At 42.8% G+C, this 16,673-nt stretch overlaps 1 protein-coding gene across 4 annotated transcripts in view; it reads right to left on the bottom strand.

The window, feature by feature from the left end:
- Nucleotides 1–16,673, bottom strand: part of ZDHHC8 (zinc finger DHHC-type palmitoyltransferase 8) — a 116,832-nt gene that overhangs the window by 44,837 nt on the left and 55,322 nt on the right. The window contains exons 1-2 of one of the 4 annotated variants that reach the window (XM_068157328.1): nt 11,406–13,338; nt 11,284–11,311 (exon numbers count right to left, since the gene is read on the bottom strand). The exons of 1 other annotated variant lie outside the window; for it this stretch is intronic. In XM_068157328.1, the coding sequence (XP_068013429.1) occupies nt 11,284–11,309 (26 nt within the window). In that variant the 5' untranslated portion in view covers nt 11,310–11,311; nt 11,406–13,338. Of the gene's footprint in view, nt 1–11,283; nt 13,339–16,673 lie in introns of those variants that run through there. 2 more of the 4 variants (XM_068157331.1, XM_068157329.1) reach the window with 2 other exon arrangements.

Genomic DNA, 16,673 nt, shown 5'->3' with positions numbered 1-16,673 from the left:
GCAATCTCCAGAGCAGCTCTGCGCACAGGCTCTGAGCAGTTGTCTGCAGGAGAGTTCAATCTCCAGCTCCCCCTCCCCAAGTACATATCGCAAAAAAGCAGAACCTCTCTGGAACATCTCTCTTGCAGATTATTGTAATTTCCCATCCGTCTTCAGCTTGGATGACTTCCCCAGGTCCACAGGGGACGATTTACAACATTCGTTTTGGATTAAGGGTTCCTAAACTGTGACTCAGGAGACAGAGTAAATGATCTGCAGCTGCCTCACAGAGCCACGTTAAATGGTAAAAGTGCCACTCTCGTGTGGTTGTTGGTACTGGGTCCTAAATGAGTTCAAGTCCAGCATTTACCACCTGCTCTGAAATGTTAGAAATCTGTGACAAGTTGATTTGCAGACTGAAAACAGTGTGAAAGATTTGTTGGACATCCCCTATTGAAAAGGCCTTGGGTTTGGTCAGGTTTTTGTTTGGGTTTTTCTAAGCAGTGAAGTTGTTGGCTGAACAACACAACATTTTCTCCTCTTAGTGGCACCTATTGCTTGACATTTGCTTTTGCATCAAAAGCTACTTCTAACACCACACCTTCCTTTGTGTGCAAACAATATTAAAACCAGTTGTGTTCGGCCTGACATCCAGTCTAACTGCAGTGTGACTGCACAGACGTCAGTGAAGGCAAAGAGGCAAAATAAGAACTGCATCCTCTGGATCATAAGAGGTTTCCAGAAGGGACACACTCCTTTGCTCATTACTTCTTGGGCAACTTCTGAATTCTGGAAACTTACGGATTTTTCAGTAGGCACAAAGTCCTTTTTCTATGACTTTTCTAGGAGGAGATGCTTTATGCTTTTCTGTGTACTTGATGAAAGGCAAGCACACAGCACCACACTAACCTGTTATTTTACCTTCCCCTCAATTTTCAGTTTTCATACTGTCACATCTTAGTCAGTTAGTTGTTGCTAAGTTGTCTCCAGGGCTATAGGAACTTTGCTGTATCACAGCACTCACACGTGGAGGCTGGACCCTGTGTGTCACCTTGACATATTTTGCTCCTTAAGCATCCCCTTTCTGCATAAAGGACACAACCTTACAGGTGGATGCTGCCAGCCCATACCAGGAAATTAACTGCAGTCTGGTAGAAAACTCCATTAACATAGCTAAGCCTAAGATCGATCTCCTGGATCAGTGCAAATCTGCAATGCAGATGCTGAAGCCTGTGTCACCAGTTCACTTCAATATTTTGAAGTTCAGTAACAGAAGCAACTTCACTAGTTAGCTGCTCATCACCTTCCACATGGGGAGAGATTCTTCATAATTTGTCATAGTTCTTGGTTACCAGGTGGTCTGTGTGTTGAAATGTTGTGGTTTGAAAGAGTAAAAGCAGTTGTGCCTGCAGTGTTTGCAGACTGCTGAGATACTCACAGCACAGGAACTAAACAAGCATGAAGAAACACCACGCTGTTTCTATTCAAATCATCTCCTACCATCACAGCTGTGAGAAGAAAATGGTTTAAATGTGCCCAGCTTCCAGCTACTCCCAGTTATATTCTGTCTTAATGTGGCTGTGAATTCCAGCCCTCCAAAGCTTTTGCAACCAAAGCTGCAGTTCCTCTGTGTCAGGCTCCAGGTCCATTCATAGTTTCATAGTTTCATTCAGGGTTGGAAGGGACCACAAGGATCATCTAGTTCCAACCCCCCTGCCATGGGCAGGGACACCCCACACTAGATCAGGCTGGACAGAGCCTCATCCAGCCTGCTCTTAAACACCCCCAGGGACGGGGCCTCGACCACCTCCCTGGACAACCCATTCCAGGGTTTCACCACTCTCATGGTGAAGAACCTCCTCCTCACATCCAGCCTGAATCTCCCCACCTCCAGCTTCATTCCATTAATTCATTCATTCCATTAATTCATTCCACATTTACATTTGAACCAAATCACAACATTTAATATGTGGGCTTTGAAATTCATTGATAATGTGGAACAGACTAATAGACCAGCACTTCCATCTAAGCACACAAGGAGAGAGATTTTCCTGTGCATCAGTGCATTCCTTTCTTCCGAACAAAGATCTCTCATAAACAGGACTGTAGTGCTAAGTACACCAAAAAAAACCCAACCAACCAACCAACAAACAAAAAAACCCCACCCAAAAACTACCTGCCAGCACAGCTGGAGCTGAGCATCAGTTGGAACCAGCCTCACCCTTGCTCAAAAGGGAAGACAATAGCCTAGAGAACATGGCCAGCAACACTGTCACCAACATCTCCTTGTACCAGACGGCCTCTTCTACAGAGCAGCACGTGGAAAGGGAGACAGGACCTTTACAGCTCTTCCTACAACATCCAGTTGCATCAGGGACTGAACTAGTTAAATCACTGCTCCATGCCAGCTGATAAATTATATTCAGAAACCAAGTAAGCATTTTGAAAAAGGTTTGGTTAGAGCTGCCTGGGGGCCTGGCAAGATGCAGGAAACTTATGTGACCCACTTATATTGCTGATCAGAAGCCTTTTCCCAGCAGGCAGTGAGACAGTGCATGAGAGCAGTCAGTGAAGTTTCAGGGGAAAGCTCTCCACAGAAACATTTTGTAGTTCATTGTCTCCATCACTTTACCATCACCATGCAGCATAGCAAGGCACAACCTTTTGCAGTCACTGTGTTCAGCAGGATGAGTACAAATTTTTAACTCAGTCTGCATCTACTACCACCTCCTTTTGGAAGCTCACTTGCATATGGCCAGACAAAGGCTAAGATAAATATATCCTACTGTAGCCACACACCATTAATGGGTTAGATCTGTACCTGGAAGACTCAAGTATATGACATGCTATTGGACGTGCAGGTGCTTGGGATGTGTAAGAAAGTACGAACATAAGCCCCAGTATAGCTCTTACACCTGGATGCATCTTGCTTCGTCTTCACTAATTCTTCTCCAGGCACATGGCCCAACCATTGACAAGTGTGTTTTCCCAGACTGGTTTCCTGGGAGTGCACTGGCTGCTCATCAAGACAAATGTTCCTTTTGCTATCGACATAGCCAGGGGGCTCAGAGATGTTAGCCAATCCTTGTTCAACTAGTGTTACTGTTTTACAGCATGTCATGCTCGGTGATACTGAAAGGAAAAGCCAAAAAAAAAGGAAAAATTAATCTTGTGATTAAACACAACACTTTGGATTGCTGGCTGCTGACACTGGCACCATGCCACCCTCTCTGAGGACAAAACAGAACCTGTCTGCTGTCTTCACCAACAAAAGGATTTTTACAAAATGAGGTTCTCTTGCTATGAATGATCAAAATGAGCAGTTTGGCAAGGAGACCTGACCAGTCAGCAATCACAGCTTTGTTCTACCCCAACTTAAAGGTGATATTGTCCAGCTCCAGACTGAGATGATCAAAGCTCTACTCTTACCATGCCACAGAAGTTACAGCTAAATTCACAAAGCAGAGAATGTGCAGAAAATTTCTAAGAGAGCTAAGAGTTTGAAAATCTGTTTTTAAGATATTTGCATGTGTCAGCACAAAGCATGGATTGCTGTGAAACCTGAGTCCTTGGGGCTTGCTAAGCACCTGCTCCCTCAAAAGCAGGCATATGTGCCATTGAAAGATTGGTGCTGGCCCTTTGGAAAGGGATTAATTCCTTTGCAACTATGAATATTTGCATAGGATACTGTGTTTGTTATCCCAACATCCTCTTTGCTGCTTGCACTCGAGCATCAACTGTAGCTTCAGTAATCACTTACACAACATTCAGTTTTATTCTGCCAAATGTTAAAGTTTCATGTAAACTCTGCTTACAAGGTCTTCCTTAGGGAAATTCAAACACTTAGTGAAAACAAGAAAGCTTCTAAGCATGGCCAAATCAGCATGCACTTCTGAATGACTTCTCTCCATCATTGTGTTAAAGGAATTTGACAGAAACTCCATACTATAAACAGTAGGGTCTGGCCTCTAAGTTATTTGCAAATGGAACCCTTGCTCTTCCAGTCCTACTTTCCCTCTTTCCACACATTCTTTAGCTGACCACAAAATCTCACTGCTTTATAGATGAAGTACTTTCTTAAAGTCTGACAGCGTAAGCACTGGGCAGTCCTTCTGGTTCAAGAAAGCTATCATCCATGGCAAATCATGTGAATGACCAATGCAACTACCATCACCACCAAAAACATCAATCACACCTCCACAGGAAGACATTTTAAACATGAAGAAATGCAAACTCTAATGATTCTAACGTCTTATTTCAAGATGGTTGATGATGTTACAACATATTCGTTAGTTTGGGCAGCATCAAGGCCTCTCAGTGTGATGTGTGATGAATGATGCTTCCTATACAATGCTCCTAAAAATCAGTCCCATCCAGCAGCTGCGTACAGCTGTGTCTCAACAAGTGTGATGACATAGTTGCTTCCCAGTAATTAATGGTAAAGATACCACTGCTTCCCCAAATGCTTCCTTTATGAAATCCACTCCATTTGTACGTTTTATTACTCTCAGCCATTCCTAAACTGTGTCAAAAGAGACACTGGGAAGTCTCACTAAGAAGGTGGTGAAGACACAAGTATTTCAGCCAGAAGAAAACTTTGCCCAAGCTTCTGGTGATGAATAGCAGTAATAGCAACAGGTTTTGGAATCAACCTCTCAAGCTACAAATGGTTGTGGCAGACATAATGGAGTACAACACGTTCATCTGTGTGCCTCCCCCCCCAGTAACCATAAGAAGCTGTTCTTCAGTACAGGCAGGAAAAACCATGTGTTGATAGAAAAGTTGTGTTACCTAATGCTATGAATCTATAAAAGTGATGATGAACAGCCCCTAATGTTGATGCAGTTGCTGAGAAGATGTTGTCAAATCGTTAAGCATAGCCAGGTGATTTGTCAGTGTTCAAAGACGTTGGATTTCCAATCTTCCACTTCCTCCCTCAGGCTCTTTGCACATGCACACGCCCTCCAAAGCCATCTTTCCTTACAGCCTGAGGATCCTGTTTGAACTCCTCCTCTTCTCCCCGTTAATCTTAAAAATCCTCCAGGTTTCCAGGGATGATTTTGAGCCCAGTCTCTCCTTTCTGAGAGAGGCTGGGTTTGTGCACATTTATCAGCACTGGGCTGTGATTATTACATTCAGAGTTCTTAGGATATCCTTGCTGCTGCAGTAGCTGAATGCAGCCATCCTAAACGTGGGTGCTTTTTTATTCCCCCTCCTGCAGCTAAAGACAATAAATACTCCTTATGTATGCTTTTTACAGAGCAGCAGATTGGTGTTAGATTAATTCTAAACCCTATTTTATCAGCTTAGTCTGATTAGCTTGGATTTTAGATCTGTTCTGCAAAACACACTAGAAATCTCTCTCCGGTTTATGTTCTGGGAGAAAAAGCAGTGAATTCTCCAATGCATCATAACAGAGAAACAAAGCCCCTAGTAAAAACAAGCCTAGAAGTGAGAAGCACCAAGGCTGTGACAAATGGAAATAGTAAAAGCACAAAGAAACAACAGGACAGCTCCTCCAGCAACACTCTATCATGACCTATGTGCCCATGACCTTGCTAAGTAGTATTCCAAGATCACACTGAGCTTTTTAAACTTCTGTAACCAATTCTGGTTGGTCCAGAATGACTCTGCATATGAGCAACCTGCCAGGGATGTTTTCACCTGAAGAGCTCATGGTCTAATCCCACAGATACAAGTAAGAAGGTAATTGGAGTATTCTTCGTGGTGTTCACAGGGTGAATGCTCTTCTGACAATCATAATGCTTAAACTGAAAGATCCCATGGGAGCCACAAAGATTACAGTGTAAGAAAAGGATCTTCATAAGCAAAATAAAGACAGTTCTTGCCACATTTCTGCAACTCAGACAATTTCTTCTGGAAAAATCCACTCTTGATGCATACTAATATTTTGCACACAGCAAGCACAAACCTGAACAAGGAGATCTCAGCCACGACACACAGAGGAGCTGATGCCTTTACATTCTCAAAGCTTGGGTCTGACCTGATAGGGGAGAGGTGAAGACACTGCAACCTCATTTTTGGCTCAAGTGATGGCAATTCATCAGCAGCTCTGCACTGCATTAATCTTACTTTGCAAATGCTCCACAACATAGATGGGCTGGGCTTCCAGACAGTTGAAAAAAGTCAAGTGGAAAGTGCCTATGTTTGCTTGACACCTCATTTTCAGGCCACTTGTCAATTGGCATTAACAATGCACTAGCAGTTCTGCTGTGAAACAAATTCCTTATAAATATGGATTTACCAAACTGAAATGCTTGGGTAATAAAGACAGCTAAGAGACACAAACCCACAAGCAGGATCATATTTCTGACTGGTTGCAAAATATGACCAGATTGACAGCACACAACTCTTAACATCTTCCTAAGTCTCAAATATGAGAAATGTGCATTTAAACAGTACAACAAAAGGACAAAAGTAGCATCTGAAGACTCAAATGAATGCAAGTCACAGATACATAAATACAGTATTTTGCTATTGCACTACATTTTCAGGCTGCATAAATAATTGCACATGTATTCCGTGGCTGTACTAAGCCACTGTGACAACTATGACCTTATTGTGGCAACAAAACGCCAAGAAGTCCCCTGAGATTTAGCAATATTTTCTGACACCACAATCCTGCAGCTATCTCCACAAGCAATTAAATGAAAATGCTGCACTGCCTCCTGCTACATTCCAGGGAGCTGGATCAGGCAATCCAGCCTGCCTAAGAAAAACATTGAAGATTTATATCTTGTGACTGACAACTGCCAGCCAGCTCTAGCATACTCACTGCAACTTCTTGAAATGGTTCAGATAGGCTTGCAAGAGCAACACTACACCATCTTCTCCTAAGGATGTGAAAAGTATCATCCAAACAGCTTAATATTCCTGAAAGGGTATCCTTTATTCTTCCACTGTTGTGGGAGATGCCAGCTGGCTCTGCACGTTGTATGCCAACCCTTCCTGCCACCCTCACCACAAGCAGAGAAATAGCCACGCTGCATTGAGCATGGCAGCAGCCCCCAAGAATATCCCAAAGGAGAGATACTCAGCTGAGTCCAGTCAAGCACTCAGTTTTGTCTGGAGGAGCAGGGAGCTTTGCAGCTGGCTTAGACATACCAGTGCTGGCATACAAAAACCTAAGTACATCCTTGAGCTCAAAGCAACCAGAGGCACTGCCACAGTAACCTTAGCAGCATTTCAGCAGTCAAGGTCACCATCACAGTCTCTGAATTGTCAGCATAACCATCAGTTCTTACAGGTTATTCATTAAAAAAAAAGGAAAAGAATGTAACAAGTAGTGGCAAATTTTAGCTTTTCTTTCTTTTCGGAGGTTTCTTGCCTGGTTTTGGCTCTTTGTTCACCCTCAGTCGGGCTAAGCTTAAATAGGTGATTAGCTATGCATTGTCATTCCTGAGCTGGAAGGCACAGAGATGCAGCACCTGTCTGACAGCCTCCTCCTCAGGTTGTTCAGACAATACTGTGTCCACCAAAGGACATGCTGTGCAGGAATCTGACACAGAGGAATTGATTTCAACACGTTACTCAGGGTTTTGCCTGTTTTCATTATACTTTTCTATTACAAGCAAAATCACTTTCTGAAACATAGGACCTGGAATCGAATAAAGCAGAGCCTCAAATTCCTGCCTGGAAGGGCTATGCTACAGCATTTGTAGACTCAATCAAAAGGCAAAGTTTGCTGATAGCCAGATTTTTAAACTTCATTTGCTCAGGCTGTGCCAGAAGCATCCAGCACTAATACAATTCCAGCAAATAGAGCAATCATTTGTTCTGCTTGACAAAGGTCAGCAGCCATCAGCTTGAATCTCCCACTGAAGTCTGTTTACTGAATACTGCTTTCAGTGGCAGAACCAGAGACTTAGTTCACAATGAGGTGGGCCTGATCTTTAGATTGAGCAGTCAGGAACATTATGCCTTTCTTATAGTCTGCAATTTTAAATTTGCAGGGTATAATCCTGAAAACCAGGATTTAATGCAATATGCCTTGAAATCACATTACAGGATGAGATGGTTCCAGACAAGGCTATGCACAACTAAATGTACTCAGAGGCCCAGCACGTGACAGCTATGCACATAACTTACCAATTCTGCCTGGATAGGAGGGTTTGTATCGTTTTATTCAAAGAGATAGTGTGGCCAGGAGGAGCAAGGAAGTCATTGTGCCCCTGTACTCAGCACTGGTTAGGCCACACCTTCAGTACTGTGTCCAGTTCTGGGCCCCTCAGTTTAAGAAGGACATTGAGACACTTGAAAGTGTCCAGAGAAGGGCAATGAGGCTGGGGAGAGGCCTTGAGCACAAGCCCCATGAGGAGAGGCTGAGGGAGCTGGGGGTGTTTAGCCTGGAGAAGAGGAGGCTCAGGGGAGACCTCATTGCTCTCTACAACTACCTGAAGGGGTTGGTCTCTTCTCCCAGGTAACCAGCACCAGAACAAGAGCACACAGTCTCAAGCTGTGCCAGGGGAAGTTTAGACTCGAGGTGAGGAGAAAGTTCTTCACAGAGAGAGTCATTTGTCATTGGAATGTGCTGCCCAGGGAGGTGGTGGAGTCACCATCCCTGGAGGTGTTCAAGAGGGGATTGGACGTGGCAACTGGTGCCACGGTTTAGACATGAGGTCTGTGGTGACAGGTTGGACTTGATAATCTTCGAGGTCTCTTCCAACCTTGGTGATTCTGTGTGATTTCAGTCTTAGTCAAAATCCAAGTGGCAAATTCTGAACACTGGAGTTGCCTGCCACTTAACGGCAACTCTCCTTAAAACTAGCAGCTTTTACTCTGAGGTATGCAAAACGCAGATAGCTTTAAAGAACATTAAGCTGGTCTCTCTTACTACAGCTAAATTCCTGACTTGCTCTTCCCTTGCAGTGGGATTTGCAAGGTAACAGCAAGTTGATACTTTGTCTAATACCACAAGTGCAGAGGTATGCAGCTTGTGTCTCTCATTTAGGTATTGGAGATTTCCAACTTTCTAAGGGGAAAACGTGAGTTGAGTACAAGATTGTCTGCCAAATTCCTCAAACAATTACAGATGTTTCTTACATGTCTGCCCTAAGAGGGCTGACTGCTGAAACCCAGACTTATCCAAACCACTACAATTTCCTCTACAAGCCATTTGTCTAAAGCAAAAGGACAGAAGACCTAGATTTATGGACCATGACACAAACTTACAAATGTTTGCTTTTAGTTTATGATTTGAAAAACATTTAAGTATGGAGTCAGTTGGTTGAGGTAGCTTTTGGTCCTTCAATCTACTGCTCCAGTTTAACAGAGCAGAGGCAGCACTTGTTTCCCTGCTTTACTCTATGTTGACTGCTTTTGTTCACTGACAGTGTCTACAGCAAGAAAGCACATAACCGAAGTTGCAGAATATTGCAAATGCAGCTTCTAACTCCACAGCAGGGAACAGCCCAGATGAGGAACCTTTTCCTCACAGCTTAAACACTTTTCTTCAAGCCTATAGGCTTCCCTGCACCCCAGGAGGCATTGCTGCTGGCACACCAACCATTGCTTCTCCCACCTCATAAAGAGATTGCCTGGCATGGCAGGAACAGACTGGGTCTTTACAGCCCACCTGTCCAACACTCAGGGTCTGTCTGTATCACTGTCACTCAGAAGAGAGGATGGGCTTTGGTTTCTCAAACAGCCTGATAGTTGTGAAACAGCCCCAGAACTGCTCTCAGTTTTTTATTCTGGACCAAGCTTTGCCCAAATTACTGTTGCTTGACATTCCAAGATAAAGAACCTGCTCTCACTTTCATACAATTTGCCAAACTTCAACCATTTTGGGTGACTACCCTGAACACATCAATTTCAGTCTCTGTCAAATTACTTTTTACAAGCAAAAGAAAAAATGCTTCTTGCCCAATTAAATTCCAGTAACTTAGAGTAATGGTGATGAGGTTTTGGGCCACTGACATTTCTTCAAACCAGAAGTTTTAATCATATATTATCCCAATTTTTAAAACAGCTTTCACTGGTTCAAAACACCATTTTTTCAGTGAATGAGCTATTCAAAAATCCTAATCAGGGACCCATTTTACTAGGAGCTGTATAAACACAGCTGCTAGGAAGGGTCTGGTACAGATTGTAACATAATGGTTTGAATTCTGTTTGGAGGAGAACCTCACAGCGGCAAATTAAACATGCCAAACATGCTTCTCTGGCCCCAAAAAAAGAAATGTGATGTGGTTTGGTTAAAAATAAAGTGAGGTTTAATACTCAAATACAAAGAGCAGAAGGTGGAACCAGAACAGCCATGATGTATGTGTATTTGCACAAAAGAGCCACACCACATGAATGAGAGAGGAAGAAAAGTAGCTGAGGAAGAAAGACAGATCTGAGGAAAGAGGAGTGAAAACAACCTGAGGCAAAACCAGAGCCACCTGAGACCTGTTCTGCCTAGCAGAGTGCAGATAGCCCTAGCCAATGAAGCCACAAAGGAAACACTAATCCCAAAGAAAGGCTTCCAGGATTTAGCAATAACACGTGGAGGGCTCTTCAAATTGTTCTCCTTCAGTCAGGTCATTTTCCTTCAAAAGTATTCACCGCTTTCAGGGTCCAGGAGAAATCTGGTGTGGAGCCAAAACCAGATGGGAAAATGTTTACCAATGAGTAGAGCGACTCAGTGCCAGGAGAAAGCCCAAAGAGTTTTATTTGTAGATAAAACACATGAGGCTACAGGTGGAAAGTACTGCGAGAACTGTTTGAAGTGGTTCTCTGGATGCTGCAGGCTCCTCTGGATGCTGCAGAGAAAGATCAAATCCTGGTTATACACACTTTCCAGTGGTTTTAGTGAAGGGGTGGGGAATGGGAAAGTTGGTTGGTTTATTTGCTCAGTGCTGAAATAGCTCTCAGTTCCAGCCACAGACAGTCCTAATCCTAGCAATCATTTTATTGTGTCACGGAAACGTATATTTGAGAGAGTTTGGCTTCAATTTATTCAGTATATATAACAGAGGGAAGGAGATTTCAAAAAGGGTTTGTGGTTGGATTGATAGACATGCAATAATTTTGGAAGGCAAGATAAATCACTCAAACTAGTGAGGTAAAGCAAAAAACCACCATCCACCCTGAATTCTCCTTAGCCAAGGAAACAAAAGAAGAAATGATCACATTCTACACAGACTTTAAGGTATTACAGAAGAAGAAATGGAGTAGAAAATTTTGCAGAATCCAATCTTTGAATTCCAGACTGAAAGGATTTCTAGGTGGCTTCTTTTTTAATGTTTTTGTTTGTTTGGAATGGATGTGGGAATTGTTATCACTAACTACACAGCTTACCTGCTTGCTGGATCTTGTTTTCTCATTCCTAGGAGAGAAGAGGAACATATCAGTGTTGTAATGTTAGGCTGAAGGGGGGGGGGGGTGTGCTGTTAAGAGAATGTGCAGAAATATCTACTTACCTAACTGGGTGTCTCTCAGGTGAGGAAGGTTCCTGTAATTTTGGTTCTTTTGATCATCTTCAAATAAACAAACAAACAAAAAGCAAGGAGGCTGCCTCTCAGATTGCAGACGCTAGTGTCGCCCACCTTGAGCAATGCGTGTTGGCTGCTGCAGTTAACGTTGGCTATGGCAAAGCAAATGACATTGCACAGCAGATGATTTAAACCTGCTTGCAGTCCCACCTATTCTATCATAAAAAAAAAAAGGGGGGGGCAACATTCATTCAATAAGCAGGTTATATTGCTTGCGTTTTAATTTGGGTGCCAGTTCTGTAGACTGGACAATTTTGTGCAGAATAAACTGTTCATTTCAATAATCCCTTAACAGGCTATGGATTTTCCCCTGCCAAATCCTACTTCCACTAAAATCTGCAGTCTCCTCTTGGACTTTCCCCGCTGGCAAGGGAACACCTCATTGCCTAGTCTTTGGATTGTCCTTGCTTGCTTGTTTATAAGAAGCAGTCTGGCCTCTCTAACAGATTGCACCTGTGAGAGATTTGCCCAAGCAGCAAAATCACTCCCAGGGAAATAGTTTTTAACTACAAGCCTTAATAATGATCTCTGGGATGTAATGCCTGGAGTGTGGATTTTAGTATGTTGCTGACTGACAAAATCTTTCCATGAAATGGAGCTTTTAGTCTCATTATGAGGATCCTTCTTGTGGGGGTTGATCTCGATATTCATTTTCTTTATGCAGAGATTGCTGAGGAGACACCAGAGGTCAAACCAAGGACAGGAGACAGGCCACTTGCTAGGGTAACTGTAGATGCCTGTATTTTGCTGCAGTATGATCTGTACATTACACATTGCATTAAGAAATAAGACACAAAAGCCACAAACTGTGTATCATGTTCAGTTCTGGCAGCCTACTTGGGCTACAAAGTCCAAGGCCATTAGGAGGAAGCCTATACCCTATGTTTGACATATGTTTGTTCTTATACAGCCTCTCCTTGTAATTCCACCCTTACACTCCAGTGTCTGACTGTATGGCTCATTTTGAGTTCAGTTTCAGAAGACACTAACAACCCTGACAGAGGTCTTATTTCTACCAAAACAGCCAGCAGATTCTCTGACAGGACACAGGACTGGTTCATTCTGATGCCTCATCACATCTCTTCCACTGCCATGTTGTGGCTGACATGACTTTGTACCTTTAAGCAGAAGTTTCAACTGCATTATCAGGTATGAACCAAGATATTATTTTGGGTGACCTCAGAGAATTGCTTACATGTCAACTCTATGTCTGTAATTGCTGATGAATTTTTATCAGGGGTTGAACTTAATTAGATTTCTGATGATTATCCAAAGCTTTGGAGACTTCTTAACTTTGTGCAACATATTTATTACAGATCTCAGTTATGTGAAGTGCCTCTGATGCCCCTAATGCCCATGAAAAACTTATTTCCCACCCCACTTAAAAAACAGTGAAAGGAGGCACTCAGGATTCAATATTAAAATACTTATGAAATATGCTGATAGCAGGAATAAGTGTACCTTCAAATGGTTGTAGGCTACCTCCCGAGGCTGGGTTGTATGCTTTTATACCAAAAGGCCCTTGGTTAAAACCCACAAAACAATTTTAGGGTCACTGTGTAAGTGCTTTAAGTTTTCAAAGTGAAAAATAAGCAAAGATTGGGTTCAACAGTCAGTTCTCCTTGATAAATAACAATAATAAAGATCTATGAATCATTCTCCCCTTCCTGAGTCAAAGCTTCCCAGAATCATTCCAAATTTCCCTCCCTCCAGCCTTAACCTAATAGAAATCTCTGGTAAAGTAAAATGAGGAAACTCAGCGCTTCTTTGCAAGAAGTATTCCCTACCACACAGCAAGTGTTTTTCCACCCTTGGAAAAGGGTTAGTTTAAAATCTTCTCTTTTCCACCCTTGGAAAAACACTGCTTCCCTGAATGGGGCACTGCATTAAATAGATCTCCCTCTGTCTGACCAGGCAGAGGCAGGAATTCCTCTTGTTTCTGGGGAGGAGGGCAGCCTCCCTGCGTGATAACAGAGTCTGCCCCAGCAGGTGGAGGACGTTGCCTATTCACAACTAATGATCACCCCAGGTATTTAGTGACACAACTGCTGGAGCTGTGCAGCACTCTGCAAAGTAATTGTGCAGGTCAATTCCCTGCTAAGTCTGTTCCACACAAGCATGCACAGTCCATCTCCTGGGAAACCTTTTTCTGCTTCAGCTCTGATAGCATCTGAAACTCTTAATGGAGTATTTGACTCAGCCCTAACATAATTAGATAAATCAGGTAAAAATGTAGAGAATGGTTACCAGAAAATTACCAATTTCAGCATTTTCTCTGACTGAAGACTAGGCAGAAACAAAAATAAGTTTCAATAAGACTGACAATGTCAGGGAGAAACATCCCCAAAGGATGAGAGAGGAACTGGAGTCACAAAACCAAACACATGACAAAGAATCAGAAAAATCCTCTGTTGGGTTCCAACTCATAAATTAACAGGCTGGGGGAGACAGCATTGAGACAAGCTGGTTATTCCCTTTAGGAGACAGAAATAATCTCTTGCCCTTGCTAAATTATCACATGAGGAATCAGTTGAGTCAGGACATCCACTCAGCTAGGTGGCACATGGCAGTTTTTCCCCACCATTGGTCTCCCTCTTCTCTCCCCAGAGGGGTCAGTCCATACTGTTACAACTCACTGCTGAGCTCTTCTCAGGACTGCTGTGGACTTTTAAAGCACATACTGTTGTACCTCCAAAAACCACCTGCAGGACTCTGTGACTTGTGGGAAGTGGAGGGGAGAAAGGTTATCTTTGGACAGTAGAAAAGAAATGCAAACTTTAATTGCCATATAGCTAGTGCCTAGCAGATGTGAGCAGTGAAGATAAGGAAAATACCTATAGAATTTCAAATTGGGATTTAAAGAGAAAGGCCTTAATCCATTTCTAATTAAATCACCAGAAGTAGGGAAGTGACATTGACTAAATATATGTCTGGAAAAAGAGCTGAGACGCAGAGTAACTTATCTGCACATAAGTTAGACTACTTCTGCAATCTATAACTAATCTTTGGGCGACACTAACAGTGCCAAAACTCCACGTGGCCACTTTGAACTGGAAAAGAAGCCAAAACCAGGGGACAGCCGTCCAAAGGGGACACAAAAGAGGATTCCAGCAGCTTTGCTTACGGGCTCTATTCACAGAGCTTAACTCCACACAATGCAGCCTGGCAGCGCTTGCCTGACCAAATTAACAGCGTGTCCCTAATGAGCCTGCCTGACAGTTCAGTATGTTGCCATTAACCAAGCAGTCGATGAGACTTCACAGTCCTCTCCCCACACCCTGCCTAGATGACAGGCTTGCCCCTCTCAGTCACTGCCATTTCCTTAAGGACAGATTACTCACTTGTCACAGAGGCTTGTGATTTTAAGTGGCACTTTCAGTTTTCAGGGGAACTACAGCCTTACTTAAGGCAGAGGGCAGGGAAGAGGAAAGTTCCCAAATCCCCCTAGAATCGCTAAAATGACTTCTGTCCAAAGATTGGGCTTAATAAAAAAGTACAGAAGGTGAATACCCCAGCATCGATCTTGACTCAGGTGCTGCTCATCCAGCAGGACTGGACTCTGTGGCAGCTATATACTATTGTGCCCTGATTCAGGGATGGAATAATACTGTCACTTGGTCTGATATTTTTCATAATGACCTTTATCCCTCCACCCACTCCAATTCCCCTTTCCAACAGAAATGGATGTGATTGGTAGCTTTGGGCCTGCTTAACCCTGAATTTTTTTGATGGACACATGGTTCAAGATGGGCTGCCATCACAATAGTGAACATCAGAACTGACCTGTGAAGAGGCTCAGATAGAGTTGTTCAGTTTATTTAATTAGAGAGTTTACTCTCTTGATATATGATACAATGTGGATTCAGAGTTCCATAGTCTACTTCCATTCACCTCTTTCCTCAATACTCTGTGTTCAAGGGCTCTCACAGGCAAAAAATCACAAAAACAGAATAATCAGCCTAAATGACACTTCAAGACCAAGTTTTCCAAGTCTTCCTAAAGGTGTACAGTGCAAAAGGAGCACGAGAAACTTTCTTCCATAAATCAGAATTCAGTTGGGCTGATCTCTAAAGCAGTTCAGACAGAGAGAGTAATGTAACGCTAAGGTTAGGCTTCATCTTAAATCTGGCTCTTCCACTGAAAGATGAGGTACCCTGATATTGCTATGCAAATTCAAAAGCAGGATATAGGACATAAAATACACATTCAAACTGCCTGCAAGAAGCAAACACAACAAATACTGAGCACATAAGAAAGATGATGCTACTTGTTCCACGTTAGTTTAAAATCTTCAGATCAGCAACTACAAGAGGCGAGAATGCTGTACTGGCAACATCTACGCTTGGCGAGGCAACTGCCATAGTAAGGAGACTCTCAGCCATCCCAGAGTGCAGCCTCTTTAATCCAGATTAGTTTAGCTCCTCTCCAGAGTGTGGTTCTTTCATGATTTTAAAGCACAGACAGAAACTGAAATAGGTCATTGAAACGAGTGATCCTTGATCATCAAAATCCTTCAAAACAAGACCTGAACATGCCTGGCTTCAACCCCTCAAAAGCCACCAGCTCTGTGGTCTTAGTTCTCCAAGGAACAAAGTTCACTGATAGCAACTGCTCTTTCATTTTCAAATCCTTGCTTCATCTCACTGAAAAAGCAAACATTAGTTAAGGAGCCCAGAGGATACCATGTACAGATAGTTAAGTAGTCTCATGAAGCTATTTTGCATTTTAGGAGGCACTTACATTCTTACATGTCTAAATGTTATGACTTCCATCACAAAAAGAAAAAAAAACTCACTCAACATTTTTATCTGTTAAGGTGATAAAAAAATTATTGTCACATTGGATTTTTTTTTTTTTTATTAATTTCCCTTCAGCAGCAAATTTAAAATTTAATTTGCAGTGCAATTTTGTGTGGCTGGAACTCTGAACAGAAGGCATTTCCCAGTTTGTCCCAGCACTCACAGAGCTGTGACAACAGCAAAGCATGCTACTCGCTTTGACCAATGTATCACAGTATCACCAAGGTTGGAAGAGACCTCAAAGATCATTGAGTCCAACCTGTCACCACAGACCTCATGACTAGACCATGGCACCAAGTGCCACATCCAATCTCCTATTGAACACCTCCAGGGATGGTGACTCCACCACCTCCCTGGGCAGCACATTCCAATGACAAATGACTCTCTCTGTGAAGAA

Source organism: Melanerpes formicivorus, unplaced genomic scaffold (genome assembly GCF_026170545.1).
Source record: "Melanerpes formicivorus ecotype bairdi unplaced genomic scaffold, bMelFor1.0.p_v2 SCAF_36, whole genome shotgun sequence".
Classification (NCBI taxonomy): Eukaryota; Metazoa; Chordata; class Aves; order Piciformes; family Picidae; genus Melanerpes; species Melanerpes formicivorus.
The sequence above is the reverse complement of the archived record's forward strand: the minus strand, read 5'-3'. Positions and strand labels throughout refer to the sequence as shown.